The following is a 19,190-nucleotide window of genomic DNA, read 5'->3' on the forward strand; positions in this document are numbered from 1 at the left end:
GCAGTGTGAAGACAGTGAAGATACTTTTAATATCGTGACGTCGTTTTATTTCATTTTGAAGAAGCAGGCATATGTACAAGCGATGAGCACACAGAGCGACACAGAAAAGGAATGAGGAAAAAAAGCTCTTGGACATTTTATCCCTGCTCTTATATAACCTATGATTTTGATAGGGAAAATATTTCTTCACAGTGCTAATGTATTATGAGATTTCGATAGGGATTTTCGTTACACGGGTGGACAAGGGAGGGGAAACACAGGGAGATTTTAAAAAAGAATTTGCCTGATCAGCGGTATTTTATCTCTTCACGCGTAATGTGGGAAAGTTAAATTTTAGCTGAATCAGCCGTTTAACAAAGCTTCTCTTGAATTAATTAAGTAGAGAAAGTGGAATTGGATCACGAAATAAGAGAATATTTTAGAATGAAGTTACTATGGGCTAAATTAAGATAAAATCTTGGAAATTAATTAAATTAAAACTAAAAGTTTAAAATATCATTACATATATATATATACAAGAATTTCTCGTTTAAAGTTATAAGATTCAGACAAGATTTTATAGAATACTCGAAATATGAAAGGTTTTCACGTCATTCATGTTACAAACGACTATAAGTAAATGACTTTCAAAATTCATATATACCACAATTCGCTCAGACAAATCAGTCCTTTCTATATAGGAATAAACATATAGGTTATAATCACTTAAGATCTTCTAAGTTCAAATAACGGAATAAAGACCGATGAAACGATGCTTGTCAATATCATCCAAGCGAGGAGCTCATTTCCAATTTTGATATTAATAACCTTTTGTCCTTCTGCCATCTTCGAGCGTCAAATCAATGAACTTCTTCCAAAAGTGGACCACACGCTATCAAGAAAAGAGCAGCCGCTCCAAGACAAAAATAAAATAAAGCTCAAACCATCTTTGGAACAGAAAGAACCTTTCCGGCAGATGAGAAGACCTATTTTTAGTTTCATTTGAAGCCCTGATATCGTCACCTCACCCATAAACGATAACACACACAGCGAGGTTTCCTCCTTTATCTTTTTACGCCGCTGCATCGATTACTGTATTGTTTACTAATTGTCCGAATCGTTCTGACTTCTTGCATTGTGAAGAGATTTGTTAGGAGCAACCTTTTGTAACGATCTTTATGGGTGCTGTGCACGGGTACGCGTCTTGGCGATATGCTCTAATTCTTACCGCCGACAGGTGGTTATAGTTGTCTACTCCTGTGTTAAGGTTCCTTTGAGAGCAGGTTTGGGCACTTCCGATAAGATGTTTACTTTGACAGACAGGTTAAATAGTCTTAGATTATACACTGCCTAAATCAAATGCGAAATGTGTCGCTCCACCAATCAGTTAAAAGCTGATTATCTGATTTTCTTATAAAAGTAATTTTATTTTTCGAATTAAAATAAGATATAATGAAAAATATCTACTGAATAAAGTTTTCGTGTTCCAAAGCTAAAAGAATGTTTTTCCTTTTAAATATTTTCATTTAACCCTTTCTAGGGCCGTGGGAAGTATACCCTATGTATGAAATTATGTAGGTTGGCATAAGTTCTGAAATTTTTTTTTAGAAAAACAGAAACTTAGATGCTTCAGTTCTTTATCTTACACAAAATGATGCGTCTTTATTTGTTACTTAATTATTAATTAACCAAATGAATTAATGAATCAAATTAAATTTATCTAATGAGCTAAATGAATCCCTTTTCTTATTCTAATTTCAAGTCTCAGAATATTTTAACATAATATGACTAGAAAAAAATGGTACTTTAAAGGGTTAACCCCTGTTCATAACATTTGAAAATGTAGCATTCTAGAGAATTTAATAAATTTGCAAATATTTTATTCATAACAAAAACTTTTTTTTTTAAATTTTAAAACTGAATTTAAAATAAGACTACAGCATATAATCAAAAAATTAACGGGCGTGGTCTGTCCAAAATTTTCTAGCATATCCTCTAATAAACCCTTACATGGAACTATCATACAATAGTTACGAAATATTAACCTTTGGCGTGAATTTAGCATTTATACTGAATCTATCATGTCATCCTTGGCGAGTTATTTGGCGATTAATCCCTGGCAGGCGGTTAAAATTATCCGAAGGAAATTTTTAGACACGTTTTTACCAATTGATTTGAAGTAAAAACCTGACTCAAAAAAACTGTTCTTGTTGTCGCAAAATTCCATACCATATTTTATATATTTAATCACTGCGTATTTGAATTATTGCATTTACAAGTTTCTGAAAGCACAGACTGACAGACAGTCAACCCTTCTATGGATTTGACTCAAAATTTGATAGAAATCTATACTTTAGATGATAAATCTGTGTACCCAATTTTATCTATCGAGCTGTCTTTGTTTAGTAGTTATCGCATATATTCGAACAGCAGGACAGACGAACTTCCTCTAAACAGATTTTATTCAAAATTTAATAAATTTTGGTAAATTTTTGGCTGTTTAAATTTGGTGCAAAGACTGTATATCGAATTTCATCCGTCTTGGTCAAAACGATTTTCAATTATCTTTGTCACAGACAGACAGACATTTTCTAGAAATGTGTTTGGGAAGTCTCATGGAGGTCTGAAACATCGAGATGGGTGAAAATCTGGAATTTTTTGACGATTACTATACTTTCTCTATATTGCGTACATGAGAAAGTAAAAATTTGTAGAGTATTAAATTATTAATTATTTATCTTTAAGCTAAAGCATATTTTAATGAATCAACAAATACTGGGCTTCCATTAATGATCAGAAAATAATTTTGTGGGAGCAAAGTATTTCTTTAAAAGAATTTCCTTATAACATACTGTTGTTGAATTTTCTTATTAAAATGCATAACATTTCCTTTAATAACGAGAGCAAAATGATTAGAATTCTTATATTTTTATTTAAATTTTTATCTCCGTCAATTTCACTTAAAATTTTCAAAAGCATTTTAAATTGTTGATTGTCGGTATTACTAACCCTCTCTACCAAAAATTATTGTTTCTAATTAAGGAATCAAATAAAGAAATATTTATGAAATATTTAATTAATATAAGTATGTAAGCATGTTTTAGAAAATGCTTAGCCAAGAAGAAACTTTTGAAATTTTTGAACTTAGATTTATTTCATCCCGGAAAAATTTGTAGAAGAAACAAACGATCATTAAAGATACGTCAGTCTACATCGCGACACAAGAGCAAAAGAGACAAAAAAAAATATTCACTTCAGTGATTTTACTATGAGATTTTGATAGGGATTTCTTTGACACGTGTAAACTAAGGACAGGGAATCTTAGGTATTTTCAATTTCAATAAATAGGGATTTTTATTCCTTCACCCAAGAGCGTGAAAAAATATTGAAGTCATAATTTTATAGAGCTCGAATAGAATAAATTAAATAAAAAAAGTGGAATTGGATCAGGAAAAAAGAGAACACTTTTGGACTGAAGTTTATATGGACTAAATTAAGATAAAAATTTGGAAATTAATTAGGATTTAAAATAGAATAAGAGATACCATTACATGTACAAAGTAATATTTTGTAAAATACTGATCTGTGTTTAGATCATATTTCTATCTAAATATATGTAAGCATGCTATAACTGCAAGTGACAACATGCCATTATAAAAAAAGGAAACTAAATATAATGGCAGAGAAAGGATTAAACCCTGAAAGCTTACATTTTATGAGAAAAATCCTAAATTTCTGGTTTACAACTAGACTTTTGAATTTAATATGAACCAGTTTCACTAAATTTATTTCTGAATTTACATTTAATGAAATTTATGTTAAAACAAGAGGGATTGGTCTTCACAACACATTCTCGCTTACTCCCTCTAAACCTCCCCCCCCCTTTAGCATAAAAAAATATGGACCCAAAGTAAGACCGTGAAAGAAATGAGTACTCAGATTTTTATAATCAGTGTCTTGACCATATTTGTTTTGTGCTTAGTATTGTAAAGTATACAGAGTACGCTATTTTTAACCGGTTATGTCTTTTCTTTTTCAATCAGTTTAAACCAAAATTTGATGCAGAATTACAATTTTATTACCAACATACCACACCAAATTAAATTAATCAATTTTGCGCTTTAGAGTTACTCGCATGTGAATGCACATATCAACAGACAATCAACTCATTTATGGATTTGGTTGAACATTTTATTGGAGATCCTCACGAGGGCTATGCCAATTTCCGATTTATCGAAAAAAATCGATTTTTCGATGCCAGTTTTCGAAAAATATCGATTTATCGAAATCATGATCATGAATAGTTCACAATAAATCGCGATACAATAAATCGATATTCACAATTAATTTACGTTTTTGATTTCGTTTTGGTAACCGGTCACTGTTTATTTTTGTGGGTCTTCATTCTTTTCCACCTCCATCCATAATTTTTGTTAATATTTCTATAAATACTGTCATATTCTAATACATAAAAACACTTGTTTTTATAAATTGTAACATACAGATATTGTTTTGGTATTGTTACAACGTTATTAAAGGGGTTTTTAAAAAATTATTCTCTACCTATTTTTATTCAAAAGAAAACAAATATTTTTATTGTATAAATGGACACTTCATTTTATTTGGAGTCGTTCTGATCAGTCAATATGTTAAGAGATGCTCTTTATAACTTATAATAGCTGTAAACAAATAATGTTATCACGATATATCGAAAAATACCGATATGTGTTGGACGATATCCCGTGATAATATAATTCCGTCATCGTCCAACCCTTTTTTTTTTCTTTTTTCTTTTTTTTTTTGTCTTGTCGTGTGCCTATTTTAAGCCAAACATTTGCGCAGTAGCTTCTGTGGGTAAAGACCCCTGAGCACCCGAGGGCAGAAGTCTGACTTCTAGCTCAAATGAAGATAGCACACAGGTACATAGCACAACCCCTTTTCACAGGGGGCTCATTCACGCACCTTACAGAGAGAACACAAGGAAGAGAACAACCATGCCCGAATCAGGAACGCCTAGATCACGGGGAAGACGCGCTACCCCTAAGCCAGGACGCTGGTCATCGTCCAGCTCTAATCCTCCCTTTGAAATGCTAAAATCTTGTATCAATCTGGCTCTTTATTTATTTGTTTAGTTAGTTATCATATTTCACTTGATCTCATATATAAATATTATTTGAATTGTTTCATATCAAACTGGATAGAAATCTAAAAATTTGACGTATAAACAATTCACAAAATTTCATCCGTCTTGGTCAAATTGTTTTGAATTATTATATTTACAAACAGGCGCAATTTTAACAAATGTTCTTTTTCGAACTCAGAAAGTTCTGAAAAGTAGATAATTGTCAAAATCTCGAATTCGAATTTTTTGAGGTTTACAATACTTTATCTTTGTATAATAATACGTTTATTCTGTTGTGACAAAAAAAGATTTCTCGGTTTAAAGAATATTTATGAGCGAAAAATAAACTTAATCCAGAAGAACGACGAGTTTGGAGATCTTTTTACAATAGATAGAATAAAAAGCGGCCTTGGCCTCAAAATTCTGAGAAACCTGTGAAACAAATGAAATCACTTTTATCTAGACGAATAATATTCACTAAAATTTATCTGACTGAAATGATCCTATCTTCTTGTAATCACCCTGCTCGTAAAAGCTCCACAAAACATTTTGAAATACTCTTTCCACAGAATAAATCTAAATGGAATGCGATTTTTATCAAGATAAGAAATTGGAATCCACCGAAAACTAAATACGTTTCAAATTCATCAAAGAATTTTAAATAAAATATTTAATAATGTATGCTAATAATTAATTGGTAAAGATGCATGACATTGGTTCCTTTGTTAGTGCCATGAAAAGAATTAAATAAGTACCTTTTTATTTTCTTATGCCTTTTTTTCTCATCTACTTAAAGGTTTGTTTTTATTGTCACCCAGGATTCCCAAAATAAATGGGCTCAAAATTACAATGCAAAACATTGGAAGGTTCATACTGTGATTGAAAGCTACAAATTATGAAATATCAAACTGATTCTTTTTATTCAGCAAAGTAGAAAAATTCTAAAATAAATAATTAGCATTTGTAAAATTCAAAATTATTTAATATTAAGATCATTAATTCTAAAATATAGAATCATTAACAGAATTTACAAAATCATATTTTATTTAACTTTTATATATTTGCCATTAAAGATGTTATTGTAATTGTATCGATTCTAAACCCACAGGATTTTTTTTTTTTTTTTTTTTTTTTTACGAAATGCGTAAAGAAATACTGTAATCGTCAAAAACTTCAAACTCATGATTCTGACTAATCTTCCTTGTTATATTTTTCTAAGGCCAATAAATACGTTTTTACTTTTTCGTATACGTAGTATAGAAAAAGTACTGCAATAGTCAAAAAATCCAACACGAAATTTTGACGAATCGCCACATTTTAGACTTCCCTGGAAAAACACATTTCTAGGAAATGCCGTCTGTCTGTGTCAAAGATAACTCAAAACCCCCTTGAACGAGGTTGAAGAAATTTGGTATACGACCTTTACACCAAATTTGCAGATTTCTATTAAATTTTGTGTAAAATTGGTTCTGAGGAAGTCCATCTGTCCGGCTGTTCGAATACAAGTTAGCACGATAACTACAAAACGAAAAGAGCTAGATAGATAAGATTCGGTACACAGATTTAACATCTATAGAGTAGACATCCTTGAAATTTGGAGCGAAACCCAACAAGATGTTACCCGTCTGTCTGTCTAGCTACGAAATACAGATCTTTGAGGGGGGGGGGAGGATTCTAGAATTTTTAGTGAATCTATACCGAGAACATGCATTTTAGATGCCTTTTTAATGAGAGTTTGATACTAAAATTTGACAAGAAATTACAAATTTAGTCACAAGATAAATACAAAATTTTATTAATTTAATTCCTTATATTTATAACTTATTGTGTTTACATACAAAGACAGAATGACATAAAGCCAAAAATGTGTTTTTTTGGATTCACGTAGGTATAAAACGTGGAAATACATCAAAATCTCGATTTTGAATTTTTTGACAATTACAATATCTCTATACCTTGTAAAAAAAATTTATAATTTTTGTACACTTTAAATTGTTATTCAATGTGTCATAAACTGAAGTCTATCAACCGTCTCTATATTTTTTTCGAATCGACTTTTTTTCTATTATGGATCAAAATGAATGTTCCAAGCATCGACGGACGATTTATCTAAAGAAAAAGAAAATTAAACAAGACCGTGAGACAGTAACATTTGCTGTCACGTTAGGTAAACGGAGGAGTACTAAGTTATCTATTCTTAAACTTTGAGCCACTTCAAAGAATGTAAACATTACACAACAGAACGCGAATCCTGATGTTTGTTGATCTATTGATCTTTCCTAGAATTCCAGGAAATGTTTTTATTCCAGTATAACAAATATATCAAGTCTTATAATCGTCAAAAAGTTTGAATTCGAGTCTTTGACGACTTTCCATATTTCAGACTTTTTAAGTTACTGAAACAGATTTTTGGAATTATATCTGCCTGTTTGTGAACAGAATTATTCAAATATTCTTAGAAATAGACGAATAAAATTTATTATACTGGAGTTTTGGCCAAATTTGTAGATTTCTATAAAATTTTGAATGAAAACTATTCACAAAAAGTATGGCACCTGTCTAACGCAGTATTAAGGAGCTCAGCAACTTCACAATGCAAAAAGCTAGATTAACAAAATTTTGTACATATATTTAGCACATGATGTGTAGATTTATTTCAAATTTTGAATCATATTCTCAAGAGATTGTTGGTCTGTATTTTTTTTTATGAAATGAAACGATAATTCAAAAATGCAACGAATTAGATAAATGAAGTTTACTATGGGATCTTTTTATCAAAATTGTACCGCACGTTCGAATCCGAAAGAAAGAAGGCATCTAAAATGAGACCCTTACATGCACAAGAAAATTTGACGAAGACAATTCCTCCGATTTCGCATTCTTCTGATAACAACAATATTCTCTCTACTGTTCGATAAAAAAGAATGTATCATCCTTCGTCTTTTCCTCTAAGTTAGGTCGAGCTTAGATGTAATCAGATGCGCGCAATTATCACAATGCTCCTTCTTCCTTAAGGAATTATTAAAAATAATAATGTATACGCGTCAGAAACTAAAGGCTGGGCATCGATCAGAGAAAAAATTTCGAGAATTGAATATTAAAATAAAAGACCATGAATATTTTAATAAGAATAAATGCAAAATATATCCAGGATAATGAAATTCAACCAATCCTCAGAGGATATGCGGGTAATTTATGAACAATAGGGGGAAAGCCCGCATAGTGTCAAGACAAATCAGAGAAGACAGATGTTTTCATACTAGCAGTATCTTATAACTTCCAACGGTGTCAATAAAATATGAACAGAATTTGAAGGCAATAAACGAGTATCTAGAACATTTGAAATCGAATAATTATACCATTATTTAGAAAAATGTTAAAGTGCATGAAACTTATACGTAATAATAAGATTTAATAAGTAAAACAATGGAAATAAAAGATTAAAATGAAATATAACAAACATAAGATATAAAATTATAATTATAAAAATATAAAAAATAAGGAAATATAAAATGAACCATACAGTAAATGATAAGACCGTATTTAAATAAATGATAATTAAAAATTATTTTAAGAAGACGCATGTTAAGCAATGCATAACATGGTAAAAAGTCTTAACTTAATACTAACAACATGTAATTAATTTATGTATATTGTAACATTCACCGTTTCTCAGTACTGATAATACATTTAGAGCCAGCTGTGCCGTCGCTGTTACTTACTTAACTCCTCGAGATAGCCAGATGGTGGATCTTTTCACCTGGGTGGTCTCGCATCTGTTCATTAGCGACTACAGTGAAAGACCACATGTGGAATTCCTCGTCCAAGAGGAATTGATAGTACCTTCAAAGAGAAAAGGGTGTCCAAACATCTGGAGGCTAGATGTTTCTTTTTGTGAAAGGACCTTCCCACGACCCACTGGCGCCCTGAGACAGCATATTATTGAACCCCAATTGGCCGAAAGAGAGCTCAAATGACCAATGTACATTAAGAGAAGAAGATTGTCGCCGAAATAAAGTGCGGAGACTTTTTTTAGGAGGAGAGAAGAAACGAATTGCAGGAGACTGTTGGACTACGCCCGCGAGTTCGGAGTCCGAGAACCAACGGAGTTTCAAGAAAGCCTTCGACTTTTACTGTTGCATCTCCTACTACAGGTGTAAATAACTATTTATTTAACCAAGATTAGAACAAGTTGTTCTTTGTATATATAGGGCTGTAAAATAAAGAATTGTCTGGAAATTCCGCTTCGTTATTTGATCAGTCTAGATCAAGACATTACAATATATATATATATATATATATATATATATATATATATATATATATATATATATATATATATATATATATATATATATATATATATGACTGTTGTTTGTCTTTTAATTGCATTTTTGGCTAGAGAATCAGCGTACTCATTATATCAACATGGGCTTTTACCCAATGCAGTTTTATTTTTGGTTTATAATTTAGTGCTTTTTTTTAACGTTAATTATATAATCCGGTGTATTTTTGTAGACTCAAATACTATAAATATTGTGTGAGAGTTAGGATGAAAATGAATTTCCACAAAATAATGCATGTTACTTGTCAGATCTAATTCTTATATTCTCATACTCCATGGTTATTTTTTAGATCAATATACAAATGCACAACGCATATCTTTTGATGCAATAATCAGAATTTACCAGAAAAGATAATGCACGTTTCGGTGCTTCTCCTTTCAATGCGACTTGTGAAGGACCACCACCTGTTAAGAAAATTCGTGAAGGAACAAATTAATCTATCTTCGAGTTCATTGTGTTGATTACATGACCTCTTAAAAGTATTACATAAGATTACGTGAAATGTTTTCTAAAAAACAGGTGTCTCAACGCTGGTCAAGTTTTCGATTTTATATTCTGCTTGTTTACAAGAAACCCTTTGATATTCTGAAAGTTTTTTCCCCTCATCCCGTATGAATGGAAGATTATCTTGAGTAAAGCAATGAATAAACAAACTGAGAGGAAATATAATAACTGAAAGTAAGTAAACAGAATAAATAAATATACTTATTAAATCAGAAATAAAATTTTTTGGACATTTTTCATGATAATCCTATTTTTTAATTTTTTTAGTTTAATTGATAATCTATATCTCATGATTGAAAATATTAATAGAACAGAGAAATTTAATATTCAATTTTTAATGCTGGTGAGACATCGGAAATTATTAAAGAGACTTTTGTTACCTTATTGATAAACCATTTAAAATATTTTGTGTCATTACAGCAATATCTTGCCTTTTATATTAATTCTTGCAGCATAAAATTCGTTATTTAAAACCAAAAGATACGACAATGTATGATAGCACCTGAAATTTAATAAATTCAACCATTGCAATTTATAATGATTTCAAACAACATGTGATGATTTACAATATTGCTCTAACAATTTAGCTATATTCTATAAAAGCCAGTTTATAGTAAAAAATCGTGGAGACATCACACCATAATTTTGTGCTTATAGAGCCAGAACTAGATCAATATGAAAAGCGCAAGAAAGTACATGAACTCTGTCATTACAAGTAACTTGCAATACTACATCAAACATATCTTGAAATATTGCAAGTTTTACTTTGGAGGTTTTCATAACCACAAGGGAAACTGTTTGCGATATTTAAAATATCATCAAAGAGTATCAGATTTAAGTTGTCGTTTGAGGTTCGTTGAATTTCGAAATCATGTCAGGAGTTTTATAAAAATTCATCTCATGCTTCGTCCAAGATATGTAACTACAGAAAAAAAAAATCAAAATTAATTTGGAAATGTCTATGCCATATTTGCAAATAATTACATACGTCACTTAAATCATACGACAAAACAGATTCTTTTTCCGTTGGTATTAGGGAATGTATAACACAGCATTTATTTTTACTAAAAAAACAAGTTACAACAAATATTGCCCACAAAAAAAAATGCATTACAAGTGTGAAGCTAAGACTTGGTCAATAAAACACTCACTTTTTTCCCCCGTTACTCTTTTCTTTGCTAAGCTAGGGGTGCGTTTTCGACTACTTTAAGATGAACTAAATTCCCATGACAATATAAATTGTTTTCAATTAATTAAGGGATTTCGAATATATACATAAATTACTAAATACTTGAAATATATAATGTAAGAAAAGATAAAATCACATGCACTAACATATTAATTTTGTATAAATTAAATGATTAAAATAAATATAAGTAAAATTAAGTAAAAACTAATAATGTATGAGTTTTTAATGCTATGGGAGAGATCAAAAAGACACCATAGTTTTGTAAAATATACTATAATAATAAAAATATTTTCAAAAAAAAGCTAATTCAGTACTGCACGTACTACATTTCAGCCATTACAAAATTGACATTACATGATGTCACAATCTGTTTGGAAATGTAATTTTTAACTTAATTCAACAATTAATACACAATATTATAAGACGGCAAATAGGCAGCGCATGCGCAGAAAGGTACTGATGTATGTTTGCCACAATTTCATAAGATAGATTTAAGAATTGCATGCTTAGCTATAAATTGCCGTTTTGGCGTCCCTGTATTTTTTTTTAAAGCGTATCGTATTAAAATGATGGATATTTAAGCAAATAAACATGGTAAAACAAAAAGTCAGCATACCTAAATTTGAAAAGAAATGACAAATAAAATGAAAACACACACACACAACCTCGCATCGAAAAGAACAAAAAGCAAAAAATATTGGTTTAACTTATGATGTGATCCATTTTTCACGCCAAAAAACCCGCCAAATTCTACAAACCCATGCTCAATAAGAAAAAATACAATTCAGCGGCATGTTGTTGTCCCGTCGGGGCAATTATTTGCCATCGACTGAACAACATTTACAATCTTTCTACGCATGCGCTGCCTACTGTCCGTCTTATAACGGGCCGAGTGTAAACCCGGCATTAGGATGAATTCAATTCAGCGGTAACGGTATGCCTATTAAAGAGTTGCTCACGATATTTCATTCTCTTCAGTTTCTTATTTCTGAGAAAATTAAACCTTCCACAGCGACTTTTAAGGAACGTCTACCCAAAATTTTTACATTAAAGCACAATTTTTTTTTTAGATTATTTAAACATCAAATACTAATATTCTATTATTTGTCATGGATAGATAAGTAAATATCTTAATTAAACATTTATATTTTTTAGATAAAAATATTTTTTTCAATTTTCAAGTTGACTTATAGCTCGTGGGAAGAAAGTAAGAAAGCTGAATGTTGCTGCAATATTAAGCAGAAAAATGTAAACAATCAGTCCAATCCAAAATTTTCACTCAGATCCTCCTTTCAGCTTTACTCAGATTCAGCTTCAATCAGATCCCCCTCCCCTGAAAATGGGTTTTTTCCCGCCCTATTCTCGCTTCAGATACCTCTACAAAAATGGAATGCTACCCGTGGTTTTGGATTACAAAAGGTAAAAGAAGTTTATCAAAAATATTCATTCAAATGAATGAAGAGCTACAATATTTGAAATACGTACACTAAATGCTATTAAAGAGTAAAATAATCAAATTGATTACTAATATTTTTCTTCAACTGATTTTTAAAGTGATGTTCTGTTTAATTGGCCAAAATATTCTAGTTCTTTTTTACATCTTTCTCAATTTTGTGATAGCTACTTAAGAGATAAAAGTCAGAATTGTGTGGAGACTTGTATTTGTAAGTTAAATGCAACTGAAAAATATTAATTTCAGTTCCCGTTCGAGGTTCGGTATTGGACTTTTTCACTTTCGGTTGAAGAATATCATTACATCATATTTTGTGTTTCTTACATTTTCAAATGCAACTTTTCAGTTAAACTCTTTTCAATACTTTTCTATCATTTTATGTACAATTTTTGGTACAACTTTTTCTCACCCACTAAATTTGAGTATTAACATTCAACTTACCACGATCAGTCAAATAATCGCATTCCAATTGCAGATGCACCGATGAACTGTTGGTTTCTTTGCTTGTTTGTATTATGTTTATTGGCGCGATACATATACCATATATGGCCATGCTGCGCCAAGCAAATGGTAGGATTATTAGAACATAGATGAACTTTTGGATATCTATATGTTAAGGTGTGTTAAGTGGATATCTATCCATAAGATCTTCAATGATACATAATAATCAAAAATTTGAGAGGGATTTCAAAAATTATGGGAAACTTTTCATTTAAAAAGTTGTTTATATTGATTTCGAATGAAAAAAAAGAAAAAAGAAACGCCTTATGTATGTGAATGTCAAGAAAAAAAAATAAGTTGGACCCAACATGACACAGTCTCATCACCAAGTGCTCACTTTTTTCCGTCGCCAATCGTTAAGATATATACCAGCATTTAGGTATTAGCATTATTAAATCTAACACCAAATTTGGCGAGTTATAGATTGATAAAATTCAAATTTGGCTACCGTGCTGTTTTCTATAGTCTAAACTTGAAGGGGATTAAAGCGCATAAATTAAACCACAATTTCGAACAAAAGATATACGTTGCACAGGTTCTATCTTTAAAATTGATTCTTTTAAGACTTTTCGTGCTATATTGCCATCCGTTCTTTTAAGGCTTGTCAACCTTTCCCTATATTAAATAGTTTTAATGATCGACTTGTTTATTCTTAACTCGCCGCTAGGAGTAATTATAAGTGATTCCATTGAATAATACATAGTCACTTTATTGCACCTCTTGCACTTTATTGCAAGAGGTGCAATTTACTCACTTTACTTACTCACTTTATTGCATCCCCTTGAAGGGAACTTCAGACATGGAAATGAGAAGTCACAGTGTAATTAAGTAGGTTCTCGTACCCCTGTTGGATATGGTGTAGGATTGGATATGGTGTAATGGTGTAGGATAGAGCTGCCTCTATTCCGATGACCGGTCGTATCTCTTAAATGAGGGCGGGGCTATTTTGCAGTTTACCCAGGATGCCTTTGTATTGGTGCAAATAATACATTAGTGATTACCATACATCTGCACTGATTTCATGTTATTAATGTCATCGTTTAGAGGGTGATAAAATACTTCAATGGATACCTTGTGGGACTTATAAAGCATTCTATGAGGTTAAAGGGGAAAATATCGATAATATTAATATTTAAATCGCTGTTGCATAATTTGGCTTGAACCATTACGTATTGTATAAGAGAGGATAGGATTTCACCCATTTGCATTAGAATATTTGCATTTTTTAAACAGTTCCGATTATATAGAATGTCCATGAACTCTTATATCAGAGTAAGCTATCAAAATTTTTAAATGTATTTTTTTAAGCTTTTTACAACAAATAAAGTTCTTCTTGCTTTAAAAAGCTTCAACCTATTCCATCCGTGTATTGTAATAAAAGAGAAAAGGGACAAAAAAGAAAACACAAAAGGAATAAAAAAAATTTGTTATTAAACATGTACCTACACATTCTTGTTAAAACAACATTTGAGATTATTATTCCAAAGTTGAGAGTACTATTTCTATTTATTCAGAGTTCATTAATTCACAATAATATGACACACTAACTAATGTAACTGGTGGAAAAATGGGGAAATAACTATTAAACTAATAATTGGCGAGTGTGCCAGGATCTATAGTTTGACCGCTTGTTTCTCCTGACCTGAACTTCGTGAATTTGCTATTTCAACAGGGGATACATAAAATAGGTACTTTAGCCTTTTAATCAGTTTTTTATTTTATATCAATTGTGTCACAAAGCACATGTGGCATTTAACAATATCCAAATAAATTATATATAGATTTGGAATTATTAACTATTATAAGACAACTATATTCTCTGTAAAATCTTATTCTATGTAAAGCCCAGATTTTTTTTTAATTTTGAGCTTTAAAACTGATATCTAATTGGAAGAGCAAATTAATAACACCTTGTTAGCATCACAAATTAATCTTTTAAAATATATGCCAATTGTTTAAATACGAAAAGGGTGAAAAACAGAGACATGTTAATCAAAATCGGGATGAATCCGGAACATCTGGCCAATTATACATCATCCAAACGATATAAAAATGGGAATTTAAATTGTATCGCATCCTGTAAACAGATATAATAAATTTTTTCGTTTTCTAAATCCAGGTATTCCAAATGGAACGGTCTATGGTGGATGGTAGACATTGACAAGCTTGATTTCGAATATTACTTACCAATTTTCTGCGATGCCCTCGACGAAACGCAGTTCCCTTTTGACCTACTCGCCAGAGATGGCACGATTGAGATTCTCGAGGTCGCCAAGGACAGAGTTCTCAATGTTCTACCTGATGTTGTCGCTGGAATGAAGAAAGCGTTGAATACAGAGAAGCCACAAGTCATCATGAATGTGTGTGCAGTTCTACAAAAATTAGCAACTATTTCGCCCGTTGTCAATTTAGCTCTTATAAAGTAAGAACTATTTTTGTTACAGGAATTAGCTCGATAATTTTATTAGTTATGCTGTGCCTATTTTTCTGGCTAACATAACGAATCCCTTTATTTAAATTAATTCATCAGTATATATACATATATAAAATTATCTTGATTCTTCATACATGGTATGCATGCCAACGAATAAATATTTAAAAAGTCACCAAAAATGGCTTGTTAATTGAATCTAGAGTTTAATCGCCAAAGAATATGCCAAAAATGTCATGTTTGGCATAGTTAAAATCTGAATAAAATCTGTTCGCCAATGACATGCTGCTAAGCCAAAACGTCGCCAATAGTATGCTGATAATTCATAGCACCGATTCACATTCGTATATCCTTGATTAAAAATAAACTAATCCACATTAAGTTTTATCCCACTAGCTGAATGTCTTTGAGCTATCATGTTCAAAGACAGATAGACAGACATAACTCCAGAAAACGGGTTTTTCTAACTCAGGCAGGTCTGAAGCTTGGATATTCGTTAAAATTTCTTAGCAATTGCAATACATTTGTTTTTTATAGTACAAGAAAAAATAAAAGTGGAACAATATAAGTAGATGAATTTTAGTAAATGATATATGTACTAAAATATTTATGCTAAATTTTAGACTAAATTTGTCAATGAATGGACCTTGAACTTTGCACAAGATAATGTAGAAACAAAGCAAACTATGTGAGCATAATTTTGTGTGTAGTTTTTTCATCAAAATTATATACCTGTATAAATTTTAATCCTTATAGGACAACTAGAATGATGTCTTGTTCCACAATGCAAACTCGATTTTTTTAAACATTCTATGAAGCTATAAACAAAATGCGTTACATTGTGTAATAATCTAGGAAAGAGCATTTGCTTGTTTAATCTTATCACAAAAATGTTTACTTTGAATTATTAATAGAATTATTGCAAATATCCAGAGCAACATTTATTGTAATAGAAGCTTTATAATATTTTAACAAGAGAATGTATCTAATTTAGCACCTTTCTATTTATTGTGCTATAGAAAAATGATTAAAAATGCTCTACAAGATTGACTACTGGACCGAGAGTTATTGGTACATAATTTGAAACCAGTTACTGCTTGCAGAGTAGGTTTTCATTAAAGAAATGTTTTTAAAAAGGTGAATTGAGGTTTTACTTTTTTAAAAATGAACTGATATTTTACCGCTTTTCATGAATAACTCAAAGCATATTATTACACAAAAATAATTTTATACCACATTAAAATTCAAATAATTGGCTTTTAAATTATACCAATTTTATTTCAAAACAATTTAATCCTTAATTTTATTATTTTTTTCAAAATCAGTACAATATTTCTCCTTTATATAACCGCCTGCAATAATAAATATCATGACTGTGAATATTTTAATAGCTTTCTTGCGATAAAAAAAAACCCACAAATATTAGAATTTGCAGTTTATTACTAAAGAATACTTTAACAGCATTCAAAACATTTCAATGTTTTATGTTTTCTTATTTTACCATGATACTGGTTTTAGATTGGCATTTTTTAGGTGCATTGCATGAAAAAAATCCTAATACACAGAAGACAATGACTGGTGCAATCAATCCAGATAAAGACAAGACTGACTAATCATGCCTAAACATTTATCATGCTATGATGTTTCTTATTAAAGATTCGAATCTCCTTTAATTTTGTAATCAATTCTTATTGATACTATGATGTTTCTTACTAGAGACTCGATCTCCTTGAATTATTTGATCAAACCTTATTGGCACTATGATGTTTCTTATTAGAGACTCGAATCTCATTGAATTTTTTAATTGTATCTTATTGACACCAAGGTATTTCTTTTTAAAGATTTGAATCTCCTTTAATTTTGTAATCAAATCTTATTGATAGTATGATGTTTCTGATTAGAGATTCCAATCTCCTTGAATTTTTTTTAATCAAACCTTATTGACACTATGATGTTTCTTATTAGAGACTCGTACCTTCTTGAATTTTTTACTTGTATCTTATTGACACGAAGATATTTCTTATTAAAAATTCGAATCTCCTCTAATTTCTTTCTTATCAATCCTTATAGACACTATCGCACGCTACTGATTCCCGTCTTCTCCAAGTACAAAACAGTGCGCAAGAACTTCAAGCGTGGTGAGATCAACTATGGCCAGAGACGACGCAATCTCAGTGACATCATTAACCAGACACTCGGCCTGCTGGACAAGACCGGAGGGCCGGCTGCCTACGTGGAGATAAAGTACGCCGTCCCCACCTTCGAATCCGTCTACCACAACGCCTAGACTTTCATTAAAGTTATGAGTCATTTGCAATCATTGTTGATCCTTGTTTTGATTAAGCAGGAGAGTGGGAAGATCGAGAAACTGATTAATGAAGGATAGTCGCCACGTTGGGAAGAAACAGGCAGTGGGTGCTTTTAATGTCTCGGAGAGAGTATTCGAGATTTAATTAACGGGTGAAATTAATCTTCTCATGCAGGAAGTTGGGATATTGGGAATATTCTAGAAGGTAGGCATGAGATGTGTAGCTGGCTTAAGAATGGAAATCTGATGACTGAAATGAGCTGTCCACCATAAATTGAAATTTGAATCTTTCACTAAATGATAATAGCTGCTTTACTTATGATAAAAATTCAATGATATAAATAATGATGAATTTTTATACTTATTAAAAAAAGTAATATTGTTGCACTTAGTTGGAATTCGCAAATTTACGACAATCATCTATTAAAACATTTTTATTGGCAGTTGTATAATTTTATTCGTATGATAAAGTCAATAGCTCTTGATTTCTCACTTAAAAATCGTATTAATAGAGCACTTATTCCAGGTTGTTAATAAATTTATGCATTTTACATTTGGTAAATAAAAGGATAAATTTCAGCCATTTTGAGTGTCCAAGATCTCAAATGGAAGAAATTCTTCCCTTGCTTTAAAATGTTTAAAAAGAATTGGGAGTAGTAAAATTGCTTTTGGTGACCAACTGTCCAAATATTCAAATTAGGCCATCCTTGAATACTTTCATTTATAGACTCTTTCTTTATTAACAGATTGATCTTTGAGTCAGAGAATCATCATCGAGGTGCAAACACTTTTCTGTAGTTTCCTTATGGAATAATACCTGTTGCGATGCTTTCATAATACAGATTTAGAAAATTTTATCTGATTATGGTCCGAATCCAAAGCGCTCTTGACAATCCACACTCAACAAAATGAAATTCGGTGGATGATCTTGACACAAAAAAATACATATATAGAGATAGTTCTTAAGTTAAATTTTAATTAATTTCCTAATTTTTTTTCTTAATTTAGCTAATGTTAGCTTCATTCTAAAATGTGCTCTTATTTCCTGATTATATTCCCACTTTTCTTATTTCTTACATCTAACAAGCACTTAACAAAATTGCTCATGCCGCCGTTTGCAACAAAGGGACTGACACCAGCATATATTTTTGAAAAGATACCTAAGAACTCCTTGCCAAAGCCGACGCATAGCACATAAATCCCTATCAGAAACTCATAGTAAAATCACTGAAGAGAAACATTTTGGAACACTTTGCTTTTAGGGATAGCCCTAACTATTCCCAAGTATAATAATATATATACCTGGTACAGTTATATATATATATATATATATATATATATATATATATATATATAT

General features: G+C 30.9%; 1 protein-coding gene across 1 annotated transcript in view; it reads left to right on the forward strand.

Annotated features, from left to right (window-relative positions):
- Nucleotides 1-17,812, forward strand: part of LOC129968347 (parkin coregulated gene protein homolog) — a 35,955-nt gene extending 18,143 nt beyond the window's left edge. Inside the window, exons 2-3 of the mRNA XM_056082204.1 lie at nucleotides 15,214-15,516; nucleotides 17,596-17,812. Of these exons, the coding sequence (XP_055938179.1) occupies nucleotides 15,242-15,516; nucleotides 17,596-17,812 (492 nt within the window). The 5' untranslated portion in view covers nucleotides 15,214-15,241. The remainder of the gene's footprint in view (nucleotides 1-15,213; nucleotides 15,517-17,595) is intronic.
- The last annotated feature ends 1,378 nt before the right edge of the window (nucleotides 17,813-19,190 follow it).

Source organism: Argiope bruennichi, chromosome 5 (genome assembly GCF_947563725.1).
Source record: "Argiope bruennichi chromosome 5, qqArgBrue1.1, whole genome shotgun sequence".
In the NCBI taxonomy this organism is placed as follows: domain Eukaryota; kingdom Metazoa; phylum Arthropoda; class Arachnida; order Araneae; family Araneidae; genus Argiope; species Argiope bruennichi.